At 42.0% G+C, this 22,800-nt stretch overlaps 2 protein-coding genes across 4 annotated transcripts in view; both read left to right on the top strand.

Moving 5' to 3' along the window:
* optn (optineurin) overlaps positions 1-15,112 on the top strand; it is a 43,190-nt gene extending 28,078 nt beyond the window's left edge. For both annotated transcript variants that reach the window (XM_043714168.2, XM_043714169.2), the window contains 5 exons: positions 2,730-2,864; positions 3,304-3,456; positions 8,220-8,362; positions 10,913-10,995; positions 13,505-15,112. In XM_043714168.2, the coding sequence (XP_043570103.2) occupies positions 2,730-2,864; positions 3,304-3,456; positions 8,220-8,362; positions 10,913-10,995; positions 13,505-13,626 (636 nt within the window). In that variant the 3' untranslated portion in view covers positions 13,627-15,112. The remainder of the gene's footprint in view (positions 1-2,729; positions 2,865-3,303; positions 3,457-8,219; positions 8,363-10,912; positions 10,996-13,504) is intronic.
* Positions 15,113-22,274: 7,162 nt separating this feature from the next.
* The window catches only part of mcm10 (minichromosome maintenance 10 replication initiation factor), a 57,310-nt gene continuing 56,784 nt past the window's right edge, over positions 22,275-22,800 (top strand). For both annotated transcript variants that reach the window (XR_015761200.1, XM_043714164.2), the window contains exon 1: positions 22,275-22,295. The gene's annotated coding sequence lies outside the window, so the exon portion shown is untranslated. The remainder of the gene's footprint in view (positions 22,296-22,800) is intronic.

Raw genomic sequence — 22,800 nt, 5'->3', positions numbered from 1 at the left:
GTTTCATGTCACACTACAAGTGACCCCACTCCAGTCATACACACTCTTACATACTCTCACACTCACACAGACCCTTTCTTGTAAACACATTCCGTCTCAAGACACACATATACACACCAACACACACGCCCTCTCACAGGCTTATATTCCGTCACAGTCAGGCACAAGCATGCCCATGCAAACACACACTCTCTTTTCCCCCCAGCATGTACGCACACGCATACACACACAAGTCTATGGGGTGAATTTGCACTTGCAGAATTGTATTTTTGCTCAAAAAGCGCACAACCTGCAGCCAATCAATCCATATAACATTTTATAAACTCCTACTTTGGAGATAGAACCAGTCTGAATCAAGATTAGGATACAGACAGACTCTAACCTCATACCTTTAATATATTGTTTGAGCTGAGATGTCACTTTCTTTTAAAACCATAAGTTATCGAGAGTGTGACTTAAAAGAAGTTCTTGAATTTACGTATTATGAGAAGCACCATTCTTACAATTTCTAAGTAGTCTTTAGCTGAATGTTAATATTCATCAAGCGCCATTTTCCATCATCAACTGTAAAATTGCACTTCCAACAATTAACCAGAAGGAAAGAGTTTGTGGGTGGTATTATACATTCTAAAAAATATCTTTTCTATTAACATTTCCACAAAAGCAAACTTTGAATCTTTCCATCTCTCCTTCAGAATTGCCTTTTGTTTTGAGGGGCAGCGCTATTGTTGGGATTGGGTTTTGCAATCTGCATAATGCAAAGAAAAACTTGTATTTTTGCAGCCTCTTTCACAACTTCCGGGCATTTCAAAATGTGAAAGCGAATTTGTGCATACCAAATCCCAGAAACAGCAGTGTGCTAAGTACAAGAGAATCTGTAAAAAGAGAATTGTTGATCAGGGCTGATTCCCTTAGTCACCTTCAGAACAGTATAACATCTTTTAAGTCCGCCTAGGGGAAGGTGACGGCAAAGTGGCAGTGTAATCCAGAAGTCTGGGTTAATTTTCTGAGGACATAAATTCGAATTTCATCACAGAGCGTTAGTGAAATTTGAATTCAATTGAGAAAGCTGAAATGAAAAGCTAGCTTAATGGTGACTGTGTAACTACTGTTGATTGTTGTAAAAACCCATCTAGTTCAGAAATGTCCTGGTGGGAAAGTATCTGTCACCTTTTACCTGGTCCAACCTACACGTGATTCTCAATCGTTTGAAAAAATATGCCTATTTAGCAATAAGCAGCATGGTTTTGTGTGGAGAAGGTCACATCTCTCAAACTTGATTTAGTTTTTTTTAAAGAAAATGACAAAGATGCGGGCAGTGCGGTAAATGTCTATATGGACTTTAACAAGGTCCCTCATGCCTAGTTGACACAAAACGTGAAGACACATGGGATCTGCAGTGAGCTGGTAAGATGGATACGGGACTGGCTTTGTCACAGATGACAGCGAGTAGCAGTGGGAGGATATTTTTTCAGATTGGAGCTCTGTGACCAGTGATGTTCCACATGGATCAGTGGGATCCCTGTTGTTTGTAATATATGTAAATAATTTGAAGGAGAATGTAATTGTCCTGATTAGTAAGTTTGCAGACAACACTAAGATTGGGGGAGCTGCAGATATTGAGAAGGATTGCCAGAGCATACAGCAGGACGTGGGCTTGAGACTTGGGTGGAGAAATACCAGATGGAGTTTAATCTAGACAAATGTGAGGTGATGTATTTTGGAGATCTGTTGCAGGAGAGATACAGTAAATAGCAGAACCCTTTGTAGCATCAACATTGAAGAGAGCTAGGCATACAGTCCATAGCTCCCTGAATGTTGCAACACAAGTGAATAAGGGGTCAAGAAGGCACAATGCGTGCTGCCTTTAGTGGTCAGGGCATACAGTATGAAGATTGACAAGTCATTTTGCAGCTGTATAGAACTTTAGTTAAGCCACATTTGGAATATTATGTACAGTTCTGGTCATCACACTACTGGATGTGGAGGCTTTGGAAAGGGTATAGAAACAAGATGTTGCTTGGTTTGGAGGGTATCAGTATGAGGAGAGATTAGACAAACAGGGTTTGCTTTCACTTGGAACATTGAAGGCTGAGGGGCAACCTGATAAAAGTTAACAAAATTATGAAAGGCATGGATAGAATGGAGTCCTTTTCCCAGGGTAGAAATGTCCATTACAAGGGAACATAGGTCTAAGGTAAAAGGGTGTATGTTTAAAGGAGATGTGAGAGGTTTTTTTTACACAGAGCATGCTAAATGCCTAGAATTCACTGCCGGAGGTGCTGATAGAGGCAGATACAATGGTAACATTTAAGAGGTATCTTGAAAGATATATTAATAGGCAGGGAAGAGAGGGATGCAGACAGTGTAGAGGCAAAAGGTTTTTAGTTTAGAAAGGCATCACATGTCATTGTAGTTTTGATGAGCTGAAGGGCCTGTAGCTGTGCTGTACTGTTCTTTGCTACTTTGTTTCCATTACACTTCCCATTTAATCCTAGACCTCTTCCACACCTCCATCAATACGTGTGCAATAACAATTGTTCTGGGAAAACAAAATCTGATCAAATATTGTAATTGCGTCTTAATATGGAATATTACTTGAAATTCTGTAACTCGGTGGTAAGTATGGTGATATCACCTGAAAATATCTGCCTGGTAGCAGTTGTCATCATTTTTTAGTATCAAATATGTTTTCTCTGAATCCCAATGTGATGTGTTAATATTAACAGAGTAAAAACTTGGAGAAAATCAATGATCTATCTATTGACCTGGATGTAGCTAAAAGAACAATGGAAGCAAATCAGCAAGCCATTGTTGAACTAACGAGGACTGTTGAACAACAAGCAGACAACCTAAAAGCACAGGTTAGATTTTGAAATTTCTTTTCTTTGAAAGAAAACTGCAATTAAGATGTACTAATTATTATTTTTACCTTTGAGGAATGTTTTGTTAGCCACTCCATGTCTGTTTCTAATATTGTTCATTAAAATACAATTTGCATCTTAACTTTCCATCGTTAGTATTGCTTAGAGCACAAGAGTAGCTCAGTTCATCAGCTGAACAAAGGATTGCTAAAAAGCCAAAGAAACTGAGTGGGGTAATTTATTGTAATAAAGCTGATCTAAAACTTATGCCCTTTTGTCACACTTAGGTTTATTTATAAAAGGAGAAAATGAAAGCAATTTGTTTTTCCTCTCAATTTTATTTGCCATTGTTAGCTGGTTGGGATTGTTGTGAAAGTTCAATTTGGTTATTACTTCTGTGTTAAGTATGCATGTCTTTTGTCCTGCTTTCTTTATGCAGCACGCAAACAATGCTGATTTAGCCGATATCTCAAATCAGTTAGAAATGGCTGAGAAAGCCTTGGTGGAAAAGCAGCAAAAGATTGATGAAATGAAGCAGACAATTATAAAACAAGAAGAGGAAATAGAAACTGTGGCTGTGTTCCGAGCACAGGTGAAGTGGTATTTTGCTTATTTAGAAGCATTTAAAATTGTATTGAGCTTCATTTTTTTAATATTCGAGTGGCATTACTGTTATTGAATCTCCTTCCATCAATATCCCAAGCATTACCAATAACCCAAAACATAACTGAGCCAGATGTATCAATACTATGGCTACAAGGTGAGATTGTGGAATTCTGTGACAGGTAGCTCACATCTTGACTCCCCAGTCACTGTCTGACATTACAAGACACAAGTTAAAATTGTGACAGAATACTCTCCACTGGCCACGAGAAGCCCAAAATGATCCAGAACAAAGCAGACCCACAGGAGTGGCACCCAATCCACTATATTAACGTTCACTCCTTTCAATACCGACACACTGTGGTACAAGCTGCACTCCAGCAACTCTCCGAGGTTTATTTAACAACATCTTCCAAAGCTGCGAACTCTACAACTGAGAAAAAGGGCAGCAGTTGCCGAGGAGAAGTTGCATACTTGTTATGGACCAGGCCAGACCCTCTCAAAACAGTTCAAGAAAGTAGCCCGAATCCTAACTTTGCTCGTTGTTTTAAGCAGGTCAAGTGGATATTCCAGGAGTGATGCAGCTGGTCCAACCACTTAGTTTTAAACAGAACAATTTGCAAGATTACCAAATGAAACACAAACAAAAGAGAACAGAATACAGAATAATAACCGATTCGAAAACCCAACAGATTATCCCAGTTTAATGATGCTGTTCCAAATACTTGTAACAATCCCCATAAACACCCCTTTGCCAAAAAAAGGAAAAATTCAACGCAGGTTCTTACAGGAGAGATGTCAGAAAGAGGGAGGATCAGCATTAACCTGCTTCTTTGGGTCCAGCAGCTTCACAACTGATTGCTTGCTAAAACCAAACCAGAGATAAACTGAGCTGGGAGAACTGTCCACTACACTTTTATTGTACAAGTGTTTTTTGAAAAAAAACTTCAAAGGTTCTTCATTTAGATCAACCCCAGATGTTTCAAAAACTGTGTCTGTACAACCTGGGGGAAAAAAACCCAAGGACAACATAACCTTGTTAAAGGAGCAGCACCGTCACAAACTAAGTTCCATTACTTTTAATGGCACTGGGTCAAAATTCTGACATTCCTTTTTTGTCAGCACTATGGGTGTTCCTACACTACATGAACTCAAATGATTCAAAATGTTCGCTGCATTTGAGTGAAATTAGGAATGGCAATAAATATTTGCATTCCTTATGACCACCATATTCCAAGAACGAATTAAAACACATTCTTGTACTTTGTGCCAAAAGCCATCCCTACACTCCAACTGAACTCTCCCTCCCAATCAACAAAATGTTGCCTTGGGTGGAAAATATTTAGCAATGTATCATTATTCCAAGATTGAACTGCTGCTGTAATGTGCTGAATGGAAATGAGTACAGTTGCAACATTTAAAAGGCATCTGGATGAGTATATGTAAAGCAAGAGTTTAGAGGGATATGGGCTGGGTGTTGGCAAGTGGGACTAGATTGGGTTGGGATATCAATCACTGGCTGAAAGGGTTAATTTGCTCATGAAAGAAAACACAAAGATGAAGGAGGAACTGGATGCATTTAGCAGGTATTCCATGATGTCTTGAAGAAAAACTTGACTCAAAAATATATTGCAAGATTTTGCATTGAATATTTATTGTCAGTGGAATGTGAGGATCACTGATAAGATCACCATTTATCTTGTATGCTTAATGGACGAGTTGGACCGAGGGGTATGTTTCCATCTCTATGACACAAGATTGTGTGTTGTAATCATAATTGTATATTTTCAAAAATGCTAATTACCATGAGGGCAACGCTGCAAACCAATAGGTGAGTAGAACGTCTACTTAATGTACTCATGACAGGGTTCCTGCCTGTTCATTGCATGGTTTTAATTCTTTGGTTTCATTTTAACAGCGTGTACCTGTTTTGAATGGATGTAGGGTAGTATTTGGTTGAATATCAAATAAAAGTTAAGTACTGTTAATGTGCATTAGAAGTCAGCAGCAGACACAAATGAAGCGAAGTTATTGAAAAAGTAGCCAGTTATGGTTATTGAAATTTTTTTATTCAGTCACTGGCTGGGCCAGCATTTATTGCCCATCATGAGTTACTTTTTAAAAGAGTAAGCTGCCTTCTTGAATTGTTGCACTCCATGTGCTTTGGTTAGTAAAAGTATAGGTGTGGTTTATAAAATAGGAAAACTTGTGCTGCTGTAATAGGTCTGGCACATATAATGAGAATCGTCAAAATGTTTGGAAGCAAGGAAGGCACTGTTTAATCACCCCGAAACGTCGATTCTCCTGCTCCTTGGATGCTGCCTGACCTGCTGCGCTTTTCCAGCAACACATTTTCAGCACTGTTTAATCAACTGTCCAGAGCTAGACCAGAAACACATTGTCAGACAATAGCTAAGTACAACTCTATTATGTTTTGTGTCAATTTTACAATTAAATGCCAGCAGTGAATACCAACTCTAGAAGCTCAGTTCTTCAAGTATTTATTCCATGTGTGAAGATTGCTACGGTCTTGAGAAGAATTAGAAGAGCCAGGAGGAGACATGAGAAGTTGTTGGCGGATAGGATCAGGGTAAACCCTAAGGCTTTCTATAGGTATTTAAGGAATAAAAGAATGACGAGAGTAAGATGAGGGCCAATCAAGGATAGTAGTGGGAAGTTGTGTGTGGAGTCAGAGGAGATAGGGGAAGCACTAAATGAATATTTTTCAACAATATTCACTCTAGAAAATGACAATGTTGTCTAGGAGAATACTGAGCTACAGGCTACTAGACTAGGTGGGATTGAGGTTCACAAGGAAGAGGTATTAGAAATCCTGCAGAGCGTGAAAATAGATACGTCCCCTGGGCCGGATAGGATTTATCCTAGGATCCTCTGAGAAGCCAGGGAGGAGATTGCCAAGCCTTTGGCATTGATCTTTAAATCGTCATTGTCTACAGGAATAGTGCCTGAGGACTGGAGGATAGCAAATGTGGTTCCCCTGTTCAAGAAGGGGAGTAGAGACAACCCTGGTAATTATAGACCAGTGAGCCTTACTTCAGTTGTTGGTAAAGTGTTGGAAAAGGTTATAAGAGATAGGATTTATAATCATCTAGAAAAGAATAATTCGATTAAGGATAGTCAGCATGGTTTTGTGAAGGGTAGGTCGTGCCTCACAAACCTTATTGAGTTCTTTGAGAAGGTGACCAAACAGGTAGATGAGAGTAAACCGGTTGATGTGGTGTATATGGATTTCAGCAAGGCATTCGATAAGGTTCCCCACAGTAGGCTATTGTACAAAATGCGGAGGAATGGGATTGTGGGAGATCTAGCAGTTTGGATCAGTAATTGGCTTGCTGAAAGAAGACAGAGTAGTTGATGGGAAATGTTCATCCTGGAGTCCAGTTACTAGTGGTGTACCGCAAAGGTCGGTGTTGGGTCCACTGCTGTTCGTCATTTTTATAAACGACCTGGATGAGGGCGTAGAAGGGTGGGTTAGTAAATTTGCAGATGACACTAAGGTCGGTGGAGTTGTGGATAGTGACGAAAGATGTTGTATGTTACAGAGAGACATAGATAAGCTGCAGAGCTGGGCTGAGAGGTGGCAAATTGAGTTTAATGCGGACAAGTGTGAGATGCTTCACTTCGGTCAGAGTAACCGGAATGCAAAGTACTGGGCTAATGGTAAGATTCTTGGTAGTGTAGATGAGCAGAGATCTCGGTGTCCAGGTACACAGATCCTTGAAAGTTACAACCAGGTTGACAGGGTTGTTAAGAAGGCATACAGTGTTTTAGCTTTTATGAAGAGAGGGATTGAGTTCTGGAACCATGAGGTTATGCTACAGCTGTACAAAACTCTGGAGCGGCCACACTTGGAGTATTGTGTACAGTTCTGGTCACCACATTATAAGAAGGATGTGGAACCTTTGGAAAGGGTGCAGAGAAGATTTACTAGGATGTTGCCTGGTATGGAGGGAAGGTCTTACGAGGAAAGGCTGAGGGACTTGAGGCTGTTTTCATTAGAGAGAAGGTTAAGAGGTGACTTAATAAAGACATATAAGATAATCAGAGGGTTAAATAGGGTGGACAGGGAGAGCCTTTTTCCAAGTATGGTGACAGCTAGCACGAGGGGGCATAGCTTTAAATTGAGGGGTGATAGATATAGGATAGATGTCAGAGGTAGTTTCTTTACTTAGAGAGTAGTAAGGGTATGGAATGCTTTGCCTGCAACGGTAGTAGATTTGCCAACTTTAAGTACATTTAAGTCGTCATTGGACAAGCATATGGACATACATGGAATAGTGTAGGTTAGATGGGCTTCAGATTGGTATGACAGGTTGGCGCAACATCGAGGGCCGAAGGGCCTGTACTGCGCTGTAATGTTCTATAATTATAAAAGTATATAAGCATTACTCATTCATTTTGCTAATTTTAGTAAAATCAATAAGCCTGTCTTGAAACTGACAGAAGCAAAACATACAGGAAATCTTATTATTCAAGGTGAGCACTTTCAGAGCATTAATTACAAAACACCTCCATTGTAGTGGCTAGAAATTCAAGCATTATATCCCAAAATCATACAGGACTAGAATTTGATAACTTCAGGATTGTACGAAATTATGTGCAAATTGTATTTTCTAAGTTTAGGTAATACAGATTTAAATTTGGTACTAATTGGCTAGTGTGGCAGCTCACAATATTGAATGCATGTTTACAATAAATGTTATTACTGCTGTCATTTCTGTTTTCCGGTAGGCTGATGTTTATAGTGCAGATTTCCATGCTGAAAGAGCAGCTCGAGAAGCAATTCATGCAGAAAAGGAGTCACTGGCTGAAAGGGTGAATTTGCTCATGAAAGAAAACACAAAGATGAAGGAGGAACTGGATGCATTTAGCAGGTATTTCATGATGTCTTGAAGAAAAACTTGATCAAAAATGTATTGCAAGATTTTGTCTTGAATATTTATTGTCAGTGGAATGTGAAGATCACTGATAAGATCAGCATTTATCCTGTATACCTAATTGCTCTCGAGGAGTCAAGCTACTATTGTAAACTGCTTCAATATTGAAGCACTCTTTGCAATTATAGTTTAAATTACAAGAAATCTCAATGTTGTTTTCACTTAAAGGGAAACAAACAGGGAACAGAATCATCATTCCAAGAATTTTTGAAAAATTTAACAAATGTTGTGTTGCTGCTGTAGCATATCCACAAGTAAAAGAAATTAAGAATGTAAGTGAGGAATGTAAATTTTGAAGCATTAGGTTGACTCCTTGGGTAGTGTCCTAGACGCAGCTATTTTCAGCTGCTTCATCCATAACCACCTTTCTTCGTAAGGTTGGAAATTGAAAAATTCACTGATGATTGAATAATGTTCAGCACAATTCACAACTCCTTGAATACTGAAGTAGCCCATGTCCGTATGGAGCAACACCTGGACAACATCCAGCTTGAACTGATAACTGCGAGTAACATTTGTGCTACACGAATGCCAGATAATTACCATCTCCAACAAGAGAAAATCTAACCATTCCCTGAGCATTGCTGTATTCCACCTTTCAACATCCTGGGTTTTACTATTGACCAGAAACTGAACTGAATTAACAATATAATTACTGAGACTACAAGAGCAGGTCAGAAGCTAGGAATTCTGCCATGAGTAACTCATGCCTTGGTTCTCTGATGTTTGCTGAAAATGTGTTGCTGGAAAAGCGCAGCAGGTCAGGCAGCATCCAAGGAACAGGAGAATCGACGTTTCGGGCATAAGCCCTTCTTCACTTCCCCCCCCCTTCTCTGATGTTTGTCCACATCTAAAAACCAAGAGTCAAGACTGTGATGAAATTTGCTGCACATGCTAGGATGGGGGCAGAAAAACAACAGTCAAGCTCAACACTGTCTAGGACAAAGCAAATATCATGGTCAATATTGATTTCCTTCATCAGTGGTGCATACCGTCTACAAGATGACTGCACAAATTTGACAAAGATCCTGAGACAACACCTTTCAACCTCACTTGCCACTAAGGAAGTCAAGGGCAGCTGATACATGAGAACACCACCCAAATGTTCCCCTCCAAGCCATTCACCATCCTGATTTGGAAATCTATCACTGTTCCCTCACTGTCACTGTGTTAGAATCCTGGAACTCTCTCCCTCACAGCCCAGTAGATGTCCCTAAAAAATGCATGTCATTCATGCACAGCACCATGTCTGAGGCCAACATAATAGATCAGGCCAAAAGATTTGTCTCCATCATTCACGTAATGTCACACAAACCAGCCAGCAGCCACATGGAGAACAAGATATTTCAGTGTAAGATTATAACCAAGATTTGTATTAGACTTGATGAAGGTTAATTAACAAATGTAAGATAAGCATTGGTTTCTCAGAAGAGAATTATCATGTTAATTTTATAACACTAACTAGAATATTTCAAATAAACATGTTCTTGCATTAATGTTTTTCATATGAAAACATCTATACTTATTTCTGGCATGAATTAATATAATCATTTTTAAAATAAATATCATTTATTACGCTGAGTTAGAGAGAAGCAACAAAATAAAAGTAGTTTCCATAAGCTCCTTTATTTCTGAGTTTTTTCTTTATAGTGGCAAGGGAAATTGGTTGGGGTAGATAGGTGGTGGTCCATGGGCTCTCTAGTCCTGTCTAATTGGGGATGAAAAGGTTTGAGAATCGCTGATTTGTATCAAATTGCATTGTTCTACATAAATAATGGTAAATGCTAACCTGTTAAAATTGTTTGTCTGAACTTGTAACTGTATGAAAACAGTTATTGCAGAACAAACTAAAACGTTGTCTATGGTTAATGTATCAAGAACAAACGGGGAACATGACATTTTACAGTAGTTCTTCTAATATACACTTTCCTTGCTTCATTCTGTCTGTACCTTGCTATCTAAGATGGATAATGAATGGATAGAAATCAGTGTGTGGATGCTGGGTCACTGAAATATATAAAAATATAGATAATTCCTTGATATTTCAAAATTCTAACAGCTATGCTGAGCTGGTACAAAAGGGGAGTTGAAGACTGTGGCAGATCACCACAATCTTGTTGAATGGCAAAGCAGGCTTAAGGCATGAATGGCCTACTCCTGCTTTGATTTCTTATAGTCTAACATCAATCAGCAAGATCTCTTAGGTAAAAGAAATTATTTAAGATGTAAATGATAAATTTAGTCAGCTGCCAAAGCCCAGTAAAGTTCAATTGAATCATTTTAGTTTTTTTCAATCAACAATGAAATATTGACTGGTACTATTTTATGTTCAACATTTGTAATACATTAAACTGTGATTCAAAATAACGTACTATGCTGTTTAAATGATCTTAGTCTTTAAGGTTCACAACTAATGTACTATCTCATAATCCTTGTTTCACTGATACCTGAAAGATTGACTTCTCAAATGTTTAATTGAATTTACAGGCAATCTTTGATTGAATTGCAGCGCCGTCATAGCAATCTAGGGGCTGAGGACAATGTAGCAATGCAGCAACCGGTTCAACGAGGTAAAAGCTTTGTTTTAAATTTAAATCAGCTGTGATCCTGTATATTACCAAGGATCTATGTTTGCAGTTCTTGAGACTTGGAGCTCAGCTTGAGGTTCAGGTTGTAAGTTTGCTTGCTGAGCTGGTAGGTTTGTTCTCAGACATTTCGTCACCATGCTGGGTAACAACATCAGTGTGCCTCTCGTGAAGCTTCACCTTCACTTGGAAGCTCACTGATGTTACCCAGCACGGTGACGAAATATCTGAGAACAAACCTACCAGCTCAGCGAGCAAACTTATGACCTGAAGGAACTAATGCGTTTGTCACAATCTTATAATTGTATTTGATATTGTAAATTAGACAAGACCATTATCAGTATAGAGTATTAGAGTGGAGGTTTTTTTTTAAATTTCTTCCATGGAACATGGGCATCTTTGTCAAGGCCAGCATTTCCCATCCATAATTGTCTTTGAAAGGAGTGGAATGTTCCGCCATTTCAGATTCAACCACATTGATGTGAATCTGAAATCACCTGTAGGCCACACTAGGTAAAGATGGTAGATGGCCTTCAAAAAGAACATTGGTGTTGTACTGTCCCTAGTTGTTTGTTAATTGTTACTGTTTAGTTTTAGTATTTACTTTGGTAAATAAATACTCATTTGTGGTCAAATGGGTTTGTAGTGAATATCAAAAAAGAAAGATGACCTCTAGGTGATTTTGCGATGGGTTTCCCAAACAAAGGTACAGGGTTCTGGATGTATTCTTGTGGTGTGGTGGAAGGGTTCAAATCCATCTGCTCTAGAGATATGTTGTGATATATCTAAACAGGTTGGTTTTTAAAAAGAAACTGGGTTCTTTGGCTGATCTCTGCACAAATAAGGATGTGTTTTTAGAGGCTCTTGTGGCACAGTGGTAGTGTCCCTACCTCTGGACCAGAAAGCCTGGATTCAAATCCCACCTACTTAACATTTGTGCCATAACATGTCTGAACAGATTGATTGAAAATATGAAGAGCTAAGTTCTTAGGTACGTAGAGTCATAGAGATGTAGAGCATGGACACAGACCCTTCAGTCCAACCCGTCCATGCCGACCAGATATCCCAACCCAATCTAGACCCACCTGCCAGTACCTGGCCCATATCCCTCCAAACCCTTCCTATTCATATAACCATCCAAATGCCTTTTAAATGTTGCAATTGTACCAGCCTCACCACTTCCTCTGGCAGCTCATTCCATAAACGTACCACCCTCTGCATGAAAAAGTTGCCCCTTAGGTCTCTATCTTTCGTCTCTCACCCTAAACCCATGTCCTCTAGTTCTGGACTCCCACCCCAGGGAAAAGACTTTTGTCTATTTATCCGATCCATGCCCCTCATGATTTTATAAACCTCTATAAGATCACCCCTCAGCCTCCGACGCTCCAGGGAAAACAGCCACAGCCTATTCAATCTGTCCCTATAGCTCAAATCCTCCGACCCTGGCAACATCCTTGTAAATCTTTTCTGAACACTTTCAAATTTCACAACATCTTTCCAATAGGAAGGAGACACATGTGGCAGTGTTTCTAACTTGGAGCCAAGTTCAAGTCCCATCTGCCCCGAAAGGTCTGTTTCCTTGTTGTATGACTGGGTGTTGTAACTTGTATTTAACAGGTTAATTTTTTTTTTTGAAAATATCATTCAGGTTTCTAATGGCACTGTAGTAGCACTCCTACCTCTGGGTTCGAATCCTACCTGCTTCAGAAATGTGTCACAACATCCCTGAATCGATTGATCATTAAAATGTCTTGCCTTTGAAGCTTTGGTAGGCACGCAGGCAGTGCAAGCACTGGAGTGTATTATCTCCCCCTCTGACATCATTAGATTTAACTCCCTTTCTTGTTTCCCCACCATTTTGCTTGTAAATTGTTTGTTTAGTTAATTATTTGGGAGAGTTAGTGATAGGCTTTTCAAAAGGAAAAGAGCCAATTGGCTTCAAGACAGGGAATGCAATCCAAAGGAAAGAATGGAAACTGGTATTTTTAAAAATTATTTATTCATGTGATGGGGACATTGCTGGCCAGGCAGCATTTATTGCCCATCTCTAATTGCCCAGGGGGCAGTTGACAGTTAACTACATTGCTACGGGTCTGGAGTAACATGTAGGCCAGACCAGGTAAGGCTGGCAGTTTCCTTCTCTAAAGGACATTAGTGAACCATTAGTGACAATCGATAATAAATTCATGTCGTCATTAGGCTGTTTAATTCCAGATATTCATTGAATTCAAATTCCAACATCTACCGTGGCAGGATTCGAACCTGGTTCCCCAGAACATTATCTGCATCTCTGGGTTAACAGTCCAGCGATAATACCACGAGGCCATCACCTGCCCCAAATAATAGAACTTCGTAAATCTGTTTTTTTTTGCTGCAGAATTCAACAAATGAATATCGTTGTGTTAAACATGCACAGTCTTATATTTTGCAAGTTGTATGATATGTGTACGATATATTACTGTACCTTAACTGTTGTTTTAATTCTGCTCATCAGGACCTGACAATCTTGCTTGGGACCTGCAAGGGGTTCTGCCGGAACATGCTTGTCCAAAGTGTGGTACCGTCTTGCCTGACATAGATACCCTACAAATACATGTCATGGATTGCATCATATAAGCAGAAGATCTAACTAACCACTGTTATGGTTCTTACAGCTATGCAAACATATTGAATTTGTTGTTGCCTTATTGGAGGATGGAGGAGAAAGGATGCTGATTGTAATTACTTTTATGGAATTTCACTTCAAACTGTAATTGTGAAATTAATGTTTTGTTGTTTAGCACAATGCTTCCCAAATGTTTTCTCACTATGACCCCATTTTACCGTTTGAAAATAGTCATGACCTTGTGGGAACTGATAGATAGCCAGGGGCCTTATACTGGGAGGGGCACAGCTGTTATAACTCAGTGGCCATTGGTGCTTCAGAGCTTGTGACCCACTTTGGTCCTGACCCCATTTTGGAAAGTCCTGATCTCATACTGCTTTAATATTTGCTTACGTGAATGTAGTGCTCATTTATCTTTACAAACTTAATTCTAAGAATAATGCACCAAAGGATTTAACATTTTTCAATAATAGCTTCAGAGTTTGCATATTACAGAGTTATTTATTTCCTGCATATTTGTTGGTGAGTTACTGGGCACTGTTTTTCCGCAAGTGTTTTGGGTTATAAGTAAAAACAGTTGGGTAAAATGGGGCAGATCTAATCTACGTTTCAGAGGAGACATTCAGATTTGTACTGAAGAAAATTGTACCATTCTAAGTCTCTCAATCTTTCGGTATAATTACACTCAATTAGGTAAGGGGTAAAATTGAGCATATACCGCCATGTTTCCTGACTGATGTGATGGGTTAATTTCTTTGCCAAAGGCTAAATATTCTGGTTAAGTTCCACTTGAAGAATTCATTTATCAAGAATAAAACAATTGAAATGCTTACAATCTGTATATTGAGTAGTGTACTGGGTCATGTATTGATTGATATTTCTGGGCATAGGTATAATGAAGAAATAAATATTCCTCTCAGGGATGCCTGCTGACTTAGCCCACGTGAACGTTAATTGAGTCACTTGTTATCCACTTCTCTATTTTTTTTGACTACCTTCCTGGATAGAGCTATGGGAAAGTCCAGAGGAAAACAAAGTTAAAGCAGGAGTGGAAATCATTCCATGACTAACTCTGGGCTTCGCTAAGTGTTTATTTTCAGAGCTTAGGAGTATTAGTCAAAAATAATTTTCAGAGATATTAGGTAGGAGGTTTAAAAAAGCAAGGTAGCTGAAGTAGTATATCAAATGAGGTGCAAAACGCAAACTAAGTTTCTGAATATTACATTTAGTGATTGTATTGAGTTTTAAAGATAGTAATTAATAAAATGTCTTGTCAGGATTTTTTTTGTTTAAGCAAATAATTTTAGTAAAGCTAACCTGGCTAATTCAATTGTTGTATTAAGCTGGATTCATGCTAAGATTAAGTTGTTTGTCTATAAAATATAATAATTAGGCACTTTATTTACTATATCTGATAAATGCAGGCAGTTTTAATCTGCAAAATAACTGAATGTCAAAGGATGGTTTGAGAACTGAAATAAATATTTGTCGTGGCTATTCAGATTGTGGCTTGCTTTATAATTCCTGAAGTGAAATAGGCTTTCTCCAATATATTAGACACACATGATCAAGGTAAGAAGCAGCTCTCAAGTCACATAGGTTTTCTAGTGGATGTTATGTCACCCCAGGGGGTTTGATGGAAATTACACTAAAATATCTTCTGATGCTACTATACTCAGCCTTGTAGATTGACCAAGGAAGAGACTGGATGCAGAAGAGCAGAGAGAGCATTCATAATAATTGATTCTGAAGTTCTTGGAAAATGTGAACTGCAGGGCCCATTACCAAGAATTTCAAAATGCTGTACTTGACCAATATTGTGATTCTCTTTTCAGGATCAGCAATAGCAAAAAAATTGCAATGGTAAGTGAATGTATACAGCAGATCTCCCATGAACCTATTCAGAAAACAAACATTTTATCACTTCCCTACAGCTGAAAAGTTAAAAATTAATTGTGGTCCAAGAAAGAATAGATCAAATATGAATTTTTTAAACTTGGGTGGAAAGAAAGTGTTTCTCCAAAGCCATTTTGCTCCCAGACTTCTCAGTCCAATTCATCTCCCACTCCCACTTTTAATATTCTTCCATTTCTCTTCCAACAGTTCGTGTAGCTAACATTACCATAACAAATAGGTACAGGAATAGGCCATTTGGCCCCCTCAAGACTTCTCTGCTATTCATTAGGATCATGGCTGAACCAGTATTCCTCATATCCACTTTTCCCCATAATCCATGATTCCTCTGATCAAGAACCTATCTCAGCCTTAAATATTTACAAGGACTCTGTCCCCATAGCTCTCTACAGCAAGGAGTTCCAAAGTCTCCCAATCATCCGAAAGAAGAAATTCCTCTTCATTTATCTTAAGCTGGTGCCCTTTACTCAAAGACAATGTCCCCTGGTCTTAGACTCTCTCAATGTGGGGAAATATCCCCTCTACATTTACCCTGCCACAACCCTAAAGAATCCTCTATGTTTCCATGAGATCCCTGGTGAAAAGAATCCCAAACCCTGTTTAGCGTTTGCTCATAAGAATATCCCTCCACATATAAACCTTGGAACTGCCTCCAGTGAAATATCTTTCCTTTAACAAAGGGACCACAACTGCTCACAGTACTCCAAAAGCCATCTCATTGATGATGATGTACAGTTGCAATAAGACTTTGTAAATCTTATCTCCAATTCCATTGAAATAAGGCTAAACATTCGATTAGCCCTCCTGATAACCTGCTGCATTCTTCATAACATTGTTATCAGTATCTGTGCACTCTTGATATCAACATTATTATAGGTAAAGGTTGGTCCTGTGAACCAGGTTCATATCAAGCTCTCTATGTGACAAACTGTTCACATTGATTTGGATGTGCAGGATTTGGTGATTGTGCCATGCAACCCCGATTATCCGTAGAACTCTTGTGGAAAGTCAGAATCCACTAAAACTCAGTGGGTTGTTCTTTTCCATTGTGTGGATTCTTGGGCCAGATGTACAGATATGTGTTACCCATCTGGTGGCTGACAGAATCAACTATTATCTGACTTTTAGCAGAGGTACAAGTTCAGCAGGAATCTATTTGGTAATATTTCCCCAGTGTTTCACTTTTAAGTTTGAAAAGCCATTGATCTGAGCTGCACAAACAGAAGAGAAAGGATCAAGCAAAAGTGAAAAGCTCACTTTAAAATTTATATTCATTCATGGGATGAAGTGTCGCTGGCTTGGCCAATATTTTATTGCCCAGGCCTAATTGCCCAAAGGGCAATTAAGAGTCAACCACATTGCTGTAGGTCTCCAGTCATATGTAGAGTAGATCAGGTAAGGATGGAGTTTACTTCCTTAAAACACATCAATGAACTAGATTTTTTTTTACTGACGATTGACAGTGGCCATCATCAGGTGAAAGTGAGGACTGCAGATACTGGAGATCAGAGTCAAGATTAGAGTGGTGCTGGAAAAGCACAGCAGGTCAGGCAGCATCCGAGGAGCAGGAAAATCGACGTTTCAGACAAAAGCCCTTCATCAGGAATGAGGCAGGGAGCCTCTGGGTGGAGAGACAAATGGGAGGGGAGGTGGGGCTGAGGAGAAGGTAGCTAAGAGTGCACTAGGTGGGTGAAGTGACACATAATTCCAGATCTACCTTGGCAGGATTTGAACCCATGTCCTCAGGATGTTATCTGGGTTTCTGGATTAACAGTTCAACGATAATACCAGTAGGCCGTTGCCTCCCATAAGTGCTCACTAACAGGACAACACAAAGCCAGCTACTTTGGCCCAACTAGTCCATGCTGGTTGGTTCGTCCATTCTAGCTTCCTCTGGTCTTTCTTCACAAACTCCATAAACATTCATTCTCCATTCCCTTCTCCTTCATACTTATCGAATTCTATACTATTCACTTCAACTAATTGGCCATGCTAAATTGCCCGTAGTGTTAGGTGCAGGTGTAAATATAGGAGAATGAGTCTGGGTGGGTGCACTTCGGCGGGTCGGTGTGGACTTGTTGGGCCGAAGGGCCTGTTTCCACACCGTAAGTAATCTAAACTACTGCTGGTGGAAGCTAGTTTCACCTTCTCACTACTCTGGGTAAAGGTTTTGCTTCTAGATTCCCTTTTTGATTTCATGTATTGACCTCCAGGTTTTTAGTTTCCCCACAAGGCATAACAGACTCTTCACACCTGCTTTATGAATGCATAAAGACCTCCAGTGGGTCACACTTGAGTTCTCAAGAGAAATGTGAGGCAGCCTGTTCATCCACTTCCCACCTTCACGTTTGTCCCCCTCCACTGTTTCCATATATTTACAAATAGTATTGAAATCCCAGAATCCAGGGTTCCAAAGAGGAATAATTGGTGCTTTGCTTTCCCCTATAAGTAAACCTTGATGCTTGGTTTGATTTTTTTTTCTCTATGACCTTGTTATCCTGTGTCACCATTTATTGTGATTTGTGTACTTGTATTCCCAGGTCCCTGTGCTCATCAATCCCATTCAGATTCTTGTTCTCTTGGCAGTAACCAGTCTGCTTATTTTTTCTTGCCAAAATCTAACATTTTTAATTTATTCACATTGAAATTCCAATTATATTCTGCAAGTTTGTTAGTATCCTGTAATTTGTTAAAGTCCAACTCAAATGGACTATCCAATATTTCTGTCCTACACAGCATATGGTGTTATCTGCAAATTTAGAAATTTAATGAAAAAGGACTCCTTAGTACTCAGTGATCATTTAGAAAATACATGATCTGCTCCACCTCATGTTGATATTTGTGGGAACTTCCTTTGTGCAAGTTAGCTACCATGTTTCCTGACTAAACTTCAAAAGCTTCTAGGAAGGTCTTGTGGCCAGGAAAGGCATTGTCTCAATTTCAAGTCTTTTTATTCAGATGGCGATCACTTGCTACTTGTTCTGTAGGTATTTGCTTATGCATCAGGAGCAAGTGCAATGCCTTGTACATGCGGCCTATCCCTGTTCGATGGCTGTAACTGAGAACCGCTAACAGGAGTGAAAGAGAGAGGTTGTGATAGCAAGCCTTTGATTTGATGATTCAATTTCTGTGCAATGTTGTTTGTGTGACCCATTTTACATGATCTGGTGTCTTCCACTTGTTATCCACTATAAAAGATCAAGTCTGAGATCCTTTACAATCCACTTTGTGATTTACTCTGTGATTCGGTCTCTGATCCAGTCCATATCACCGCATGGCCCAGTGTCTGTGACCTAGAATGATCCAATTTATGATCCACTCCTTGTAATTCTGTCTGATAACTCATCTCTTATGACCTAATCTCTGTGATCTACTTCATGTGATTACAAACAACAACAGGCCATTCAGCCTGCTATGCAATTAAATCATGGCTGATAATCCAATTCAGTCCCACTTTCCCTGATCTTTTGATGTCATTAATCTCCAGAATTAAATCAAACCTGACATCTAACCCCACCCTGGCCTCATGAACCCCCTCAGTCCAACTCTGTCCCACTCCCTGCAAGATTCTTTCACCCAACTGTTCAACTCACCCTAAACCCTCAGCCACTTATCTGGAATTCTACCCATTCTTATACCCACCGTCCCACCCCTGGTACCTTGCTGAACTCTTCTTCCCCACTGCCAATCCTGACCCATGTACTCATTCTCTTCTCCACCTTTAGCTTATATGCTCACCCATTCACAGCACTGGCTATGCTGCTGAACATTTAAATCACAGAACACAATGTCAGAAAACTGAATATGATTTTGATAATGATCCTCTGCTGGCTTCAAGCTTCCAACACCACACTATCAACTCTGATCTCCAGCATCTACAGTCCTCACTTTCCCCAAGCATTCCTGGACAGATCTCTGCTGTTTTGCAACCGAAGTTTCTTGTCCAGGAATTTGCAGACTGGAAGTAGTCTAAAATGTATCTTTCTTTAAAAATCTGATCAAGGTCAATAATAGGGATTCTAAATTTTTAATTCATTCATGGGGTGTGGGCAGCACTGGCTGGGCCAGCATCTACTGCCCCATCTCTATCTGCCCCTTAAGAAGGAGGGGGTGAGCTGCATTCTTAAACTGCTACAATAGGTTGCCCCACAATGCTATCAGGGAGGGTGTTGTAGAATTTCGACCTGAAGAAACAGCAATATATTTCCAAGTCAAGGTAGTCACTGGTTTGGAGGGGAAGTTGCAGGTGGCGGAGTTCCTGATTGGAATTTCTGGACCAATAAATCTGTTCGCTATATTTGAATGTGTCTCTATGTGACCCATTCTCTATGATCCTTTCTCTCTGTTCCATTATGTAATTCCGGTATACACAATATAGTTTTCAATCAGTTTTCAATCTGCAATCCACTCTAGAGGTGATCTCCTCTCTGTGACCCAATCTTCACTAGATCAAGAGCCTAGGCGATCAGATGTTAACTTTTCCTGGTGATCCAGTTTCTGAGTCAAACATACTCCTGGTGATCCAGTATACCAATCATTTGCTCCCCAAGTGAACTGGTCACTAAGAGATTCAGTCACTAGACTATCCACACTCCATGTAATCAACTCCCTAAGTGAGCCAAGTCCTTGGTTGCTCTTTAGTCTCCATGGGATCCATTCTCCTGACCACCATTGGGTGATGCTATCTCAAGGGTGACCCAATCCCCTGAGATCCAAACTCTTTATGTTCCAGCCCCCAGTTGATCTACCCTCTTGGTCATCCACACCTGGTCAATGTGATTCCTGGACAATCCACCTCCTTGGGTGATCTACCAATCAAATAACCCAGCCTTTGGACATCCTGCGTCCAGTGATCTGCTCTTGGGATGATCCAATCCCCAGACAATCTGTTCTCTCAGCAATCGAATCTCCAGTTTCTGAGTAATCTGCTCCCTCAACAATCCAGTCTTCAGGTGATCTGCTGTCTTGGTGATCCAGTGCACGGGTGATCCGCTCCCTCGGCGATCCAGTCCCCTTGTGGTCCAGTCCCTCGGTGATTCAGCCCCCGTGTGGTCCGCTCCCTCGGTGATCCAGTCCCTGGATGGTCTGCTTCCTCAGTGATCCAGTCCTCGGGTGGTCCACTCCCTCGGTGATCCATTCCTAGGGTGGTCCAGTCCCCGGGTGGTCCGCTCCCTCGGTGAACCAGTCCCTGGGTGGTCCGCTCCCTTGGTGATCCAGTCCCCGGGTGGTTCGCTCCCTCGGTGAACCAGTCCCTGGGTGGTCCGCTCCCTCAGTGATCCAGTCCCTGGGTGGTTCGCTCCCTCGGTGAACCAGTCCCTGGGTGGTCCGCTCCCTCGGTGATCCAGTCCCTGGGTGGTCCGCTCTCGGTGAACCAGTCCCTGGGTGGTCCGCTCCCTCGGTGGTCCGCTCCCTCGGTGATCCAGTCCCCGGGTGGTCCGCTCCCTCGGTGATCCAGTCCCTGGGTGGTCTGCTCCCTCGGTGGTCCGCTCCCTCGGTGATCCAGTCCCTGGGTGGTCCGCTCCCTCGGTGAACCAGTCCCTGGGTGGTCCGCTCCCTCGGTGGTCCGCTCCCTCGGTGATCCAGTCCCCGGGTGGTCCGCTCCCTTGGTGAACCAGTCCCTGGGTGGTCCGCTCCCTCGGTGGTCCGCTCCCTCGGTGATCCAGTCCCCGGGTGGTCCGCTCCCTCGGTGATCCAGTCCCTCGGTGATCCAGTCCCTGGGTGGTCCGCTCCCTCGGTGATCCAGTCCCTGGGTGGTCCGCTCCCTCGGTGATCCAGTCCCTCGGTGATCCAGTCCCTGGGTGGTCCGCTCCCTCGGTGATCCAGTCCCTCGGTGATCCAGTCCCCGGGTGGTCCGCTCACTCGGTGATCCAGTCCCTGGGTGGTCCGCTCCCTCGGTGATCCAGTCCCTCGGTGATCCAGTCCCTGGGTGGTCCGCTCCCTCGGTGATCCAGTCCCTCGGTGATCCAGTCCCCGGGTGGTCCGCTCCCTCGGTGATCCAGTCCCTGGGTGGTCCGCTCCCTCGGTGATCCAGTCCCTCGGTGATCCAGTCCCCGGGTGGTCCGCTCCCTCGGTGAACCAGTCCCCGGGTGGTCCGCTCCCTCGGTGATCCAGTCCCTCGGTGATCCAGTCCCTGGGTGGTCCGCTCCCTCGGTGATCCAGTCCCTGGGTGGTCCGCTCCCTCGGTGATCCAGTCCCTCGGTGATCCAGTCCCCGGGTGGTCCGCTCCCTGGGTGATCCAGTCCCCGGGTGGTCTGCTCCCTCGGTGGTCCGCTCCCTCGGTGATCCAGTCCCTGGGTGGTCCGCTCCCTCGGTGATCCAGTCCCCGGGTGGTCCGCTCCCTCGGTGAACCAGTCCCCGGGTGGTCCGCTCCCTCGGTGATCCAGTCCCTGGGTGGTCCGCTCCCTCGGTGAACCAGTCCCCGGGTGGTCCGCTCCCTTGGTGATCCAGTCCCCGGGTGGTCCGCTCCCTCGGTGATCCAGTCCCCGGGTGGTCCGCTCCCTCGGTGATCCAGTCCCTGGGTGGTCCGCTCCCTCGGTGATCCAGTCCCCGGGTGGTCTGCTCCCTCGGTGGTCCGCTCCCTCGGTGATCCAGTCCCTCGGTGATCCAGTCCCTGGGTGGTCCGCTCCCTCGGTGATCCAGTCCCTGGGTGATCGAGTCTACCAGTGGGCGGGACCTCGGAGTGGAGCGTGATTACGTCAGCGGGTGACGCTGTTTAATGTTTTGGCGCCAAAGGGAAACGAGCGAAAACTGGCGGAGACTCCCTGAGGTAATTATTATAGAGTTAATATGTGTATATTAATATGTGTATATATAATATATTGGGGGAGAGACACCGAGGGAATTATTACAGAGTTTTTATACATCGGGACTGGGGTGAGAGACTGAGGTAATTTTTAAAGAGTTAACACCTTTTATACACGATCACAGCGGGACAGGGAGGAGAGACTGACATATTCCTGATGAAGGGCTTTTGCCCGAAACGTCGATTTTGCCTGTTCCTCGGATGCTGCCTGAATTGCTGTGCTTTTCCAGCACCACTGATCCAGAATCTGGTTTCCAGCATCTGCAGTCATTGTTTTTACCTAATAGACTTTCTGTGTTCCAAATCGCCCTCCACTTTATGGACCCAGCACTAGAACAGAGTTACTGTGTAATTGAGCCTTGAATCCTGGTGAATCTGCAGCCTATTCCTATCCAGGACCAAGACACCTTCAAACCATTGCGCAGAGTGGAAATCCAGTAGTTTGTTTGTTAGTTAATCCACAAAATGC

Source organism: Chiloscyllium plagiosum, unplaced genomic scaffold (genome assembly GCF_037043375.1).
Source record: "Chiloscyllium plagiosum isolate Xiang-an unplaced genomic scaffold, Cpla_swu_hap1 HiC_scaffold_23, whole genome shotgun sequence".
NCBI classification, from domain to species: domain Eukaryota; kingdom Metazoa; phylum Chordata; class Chondrichthyes; order Orectolobiformes; family Hemiscylliidae; genus Chiloscyllium; species Chiloscyllium plagiosum.
This window is presented reverse-complemented; position numbering and strand designations above follow the sequence as displayed.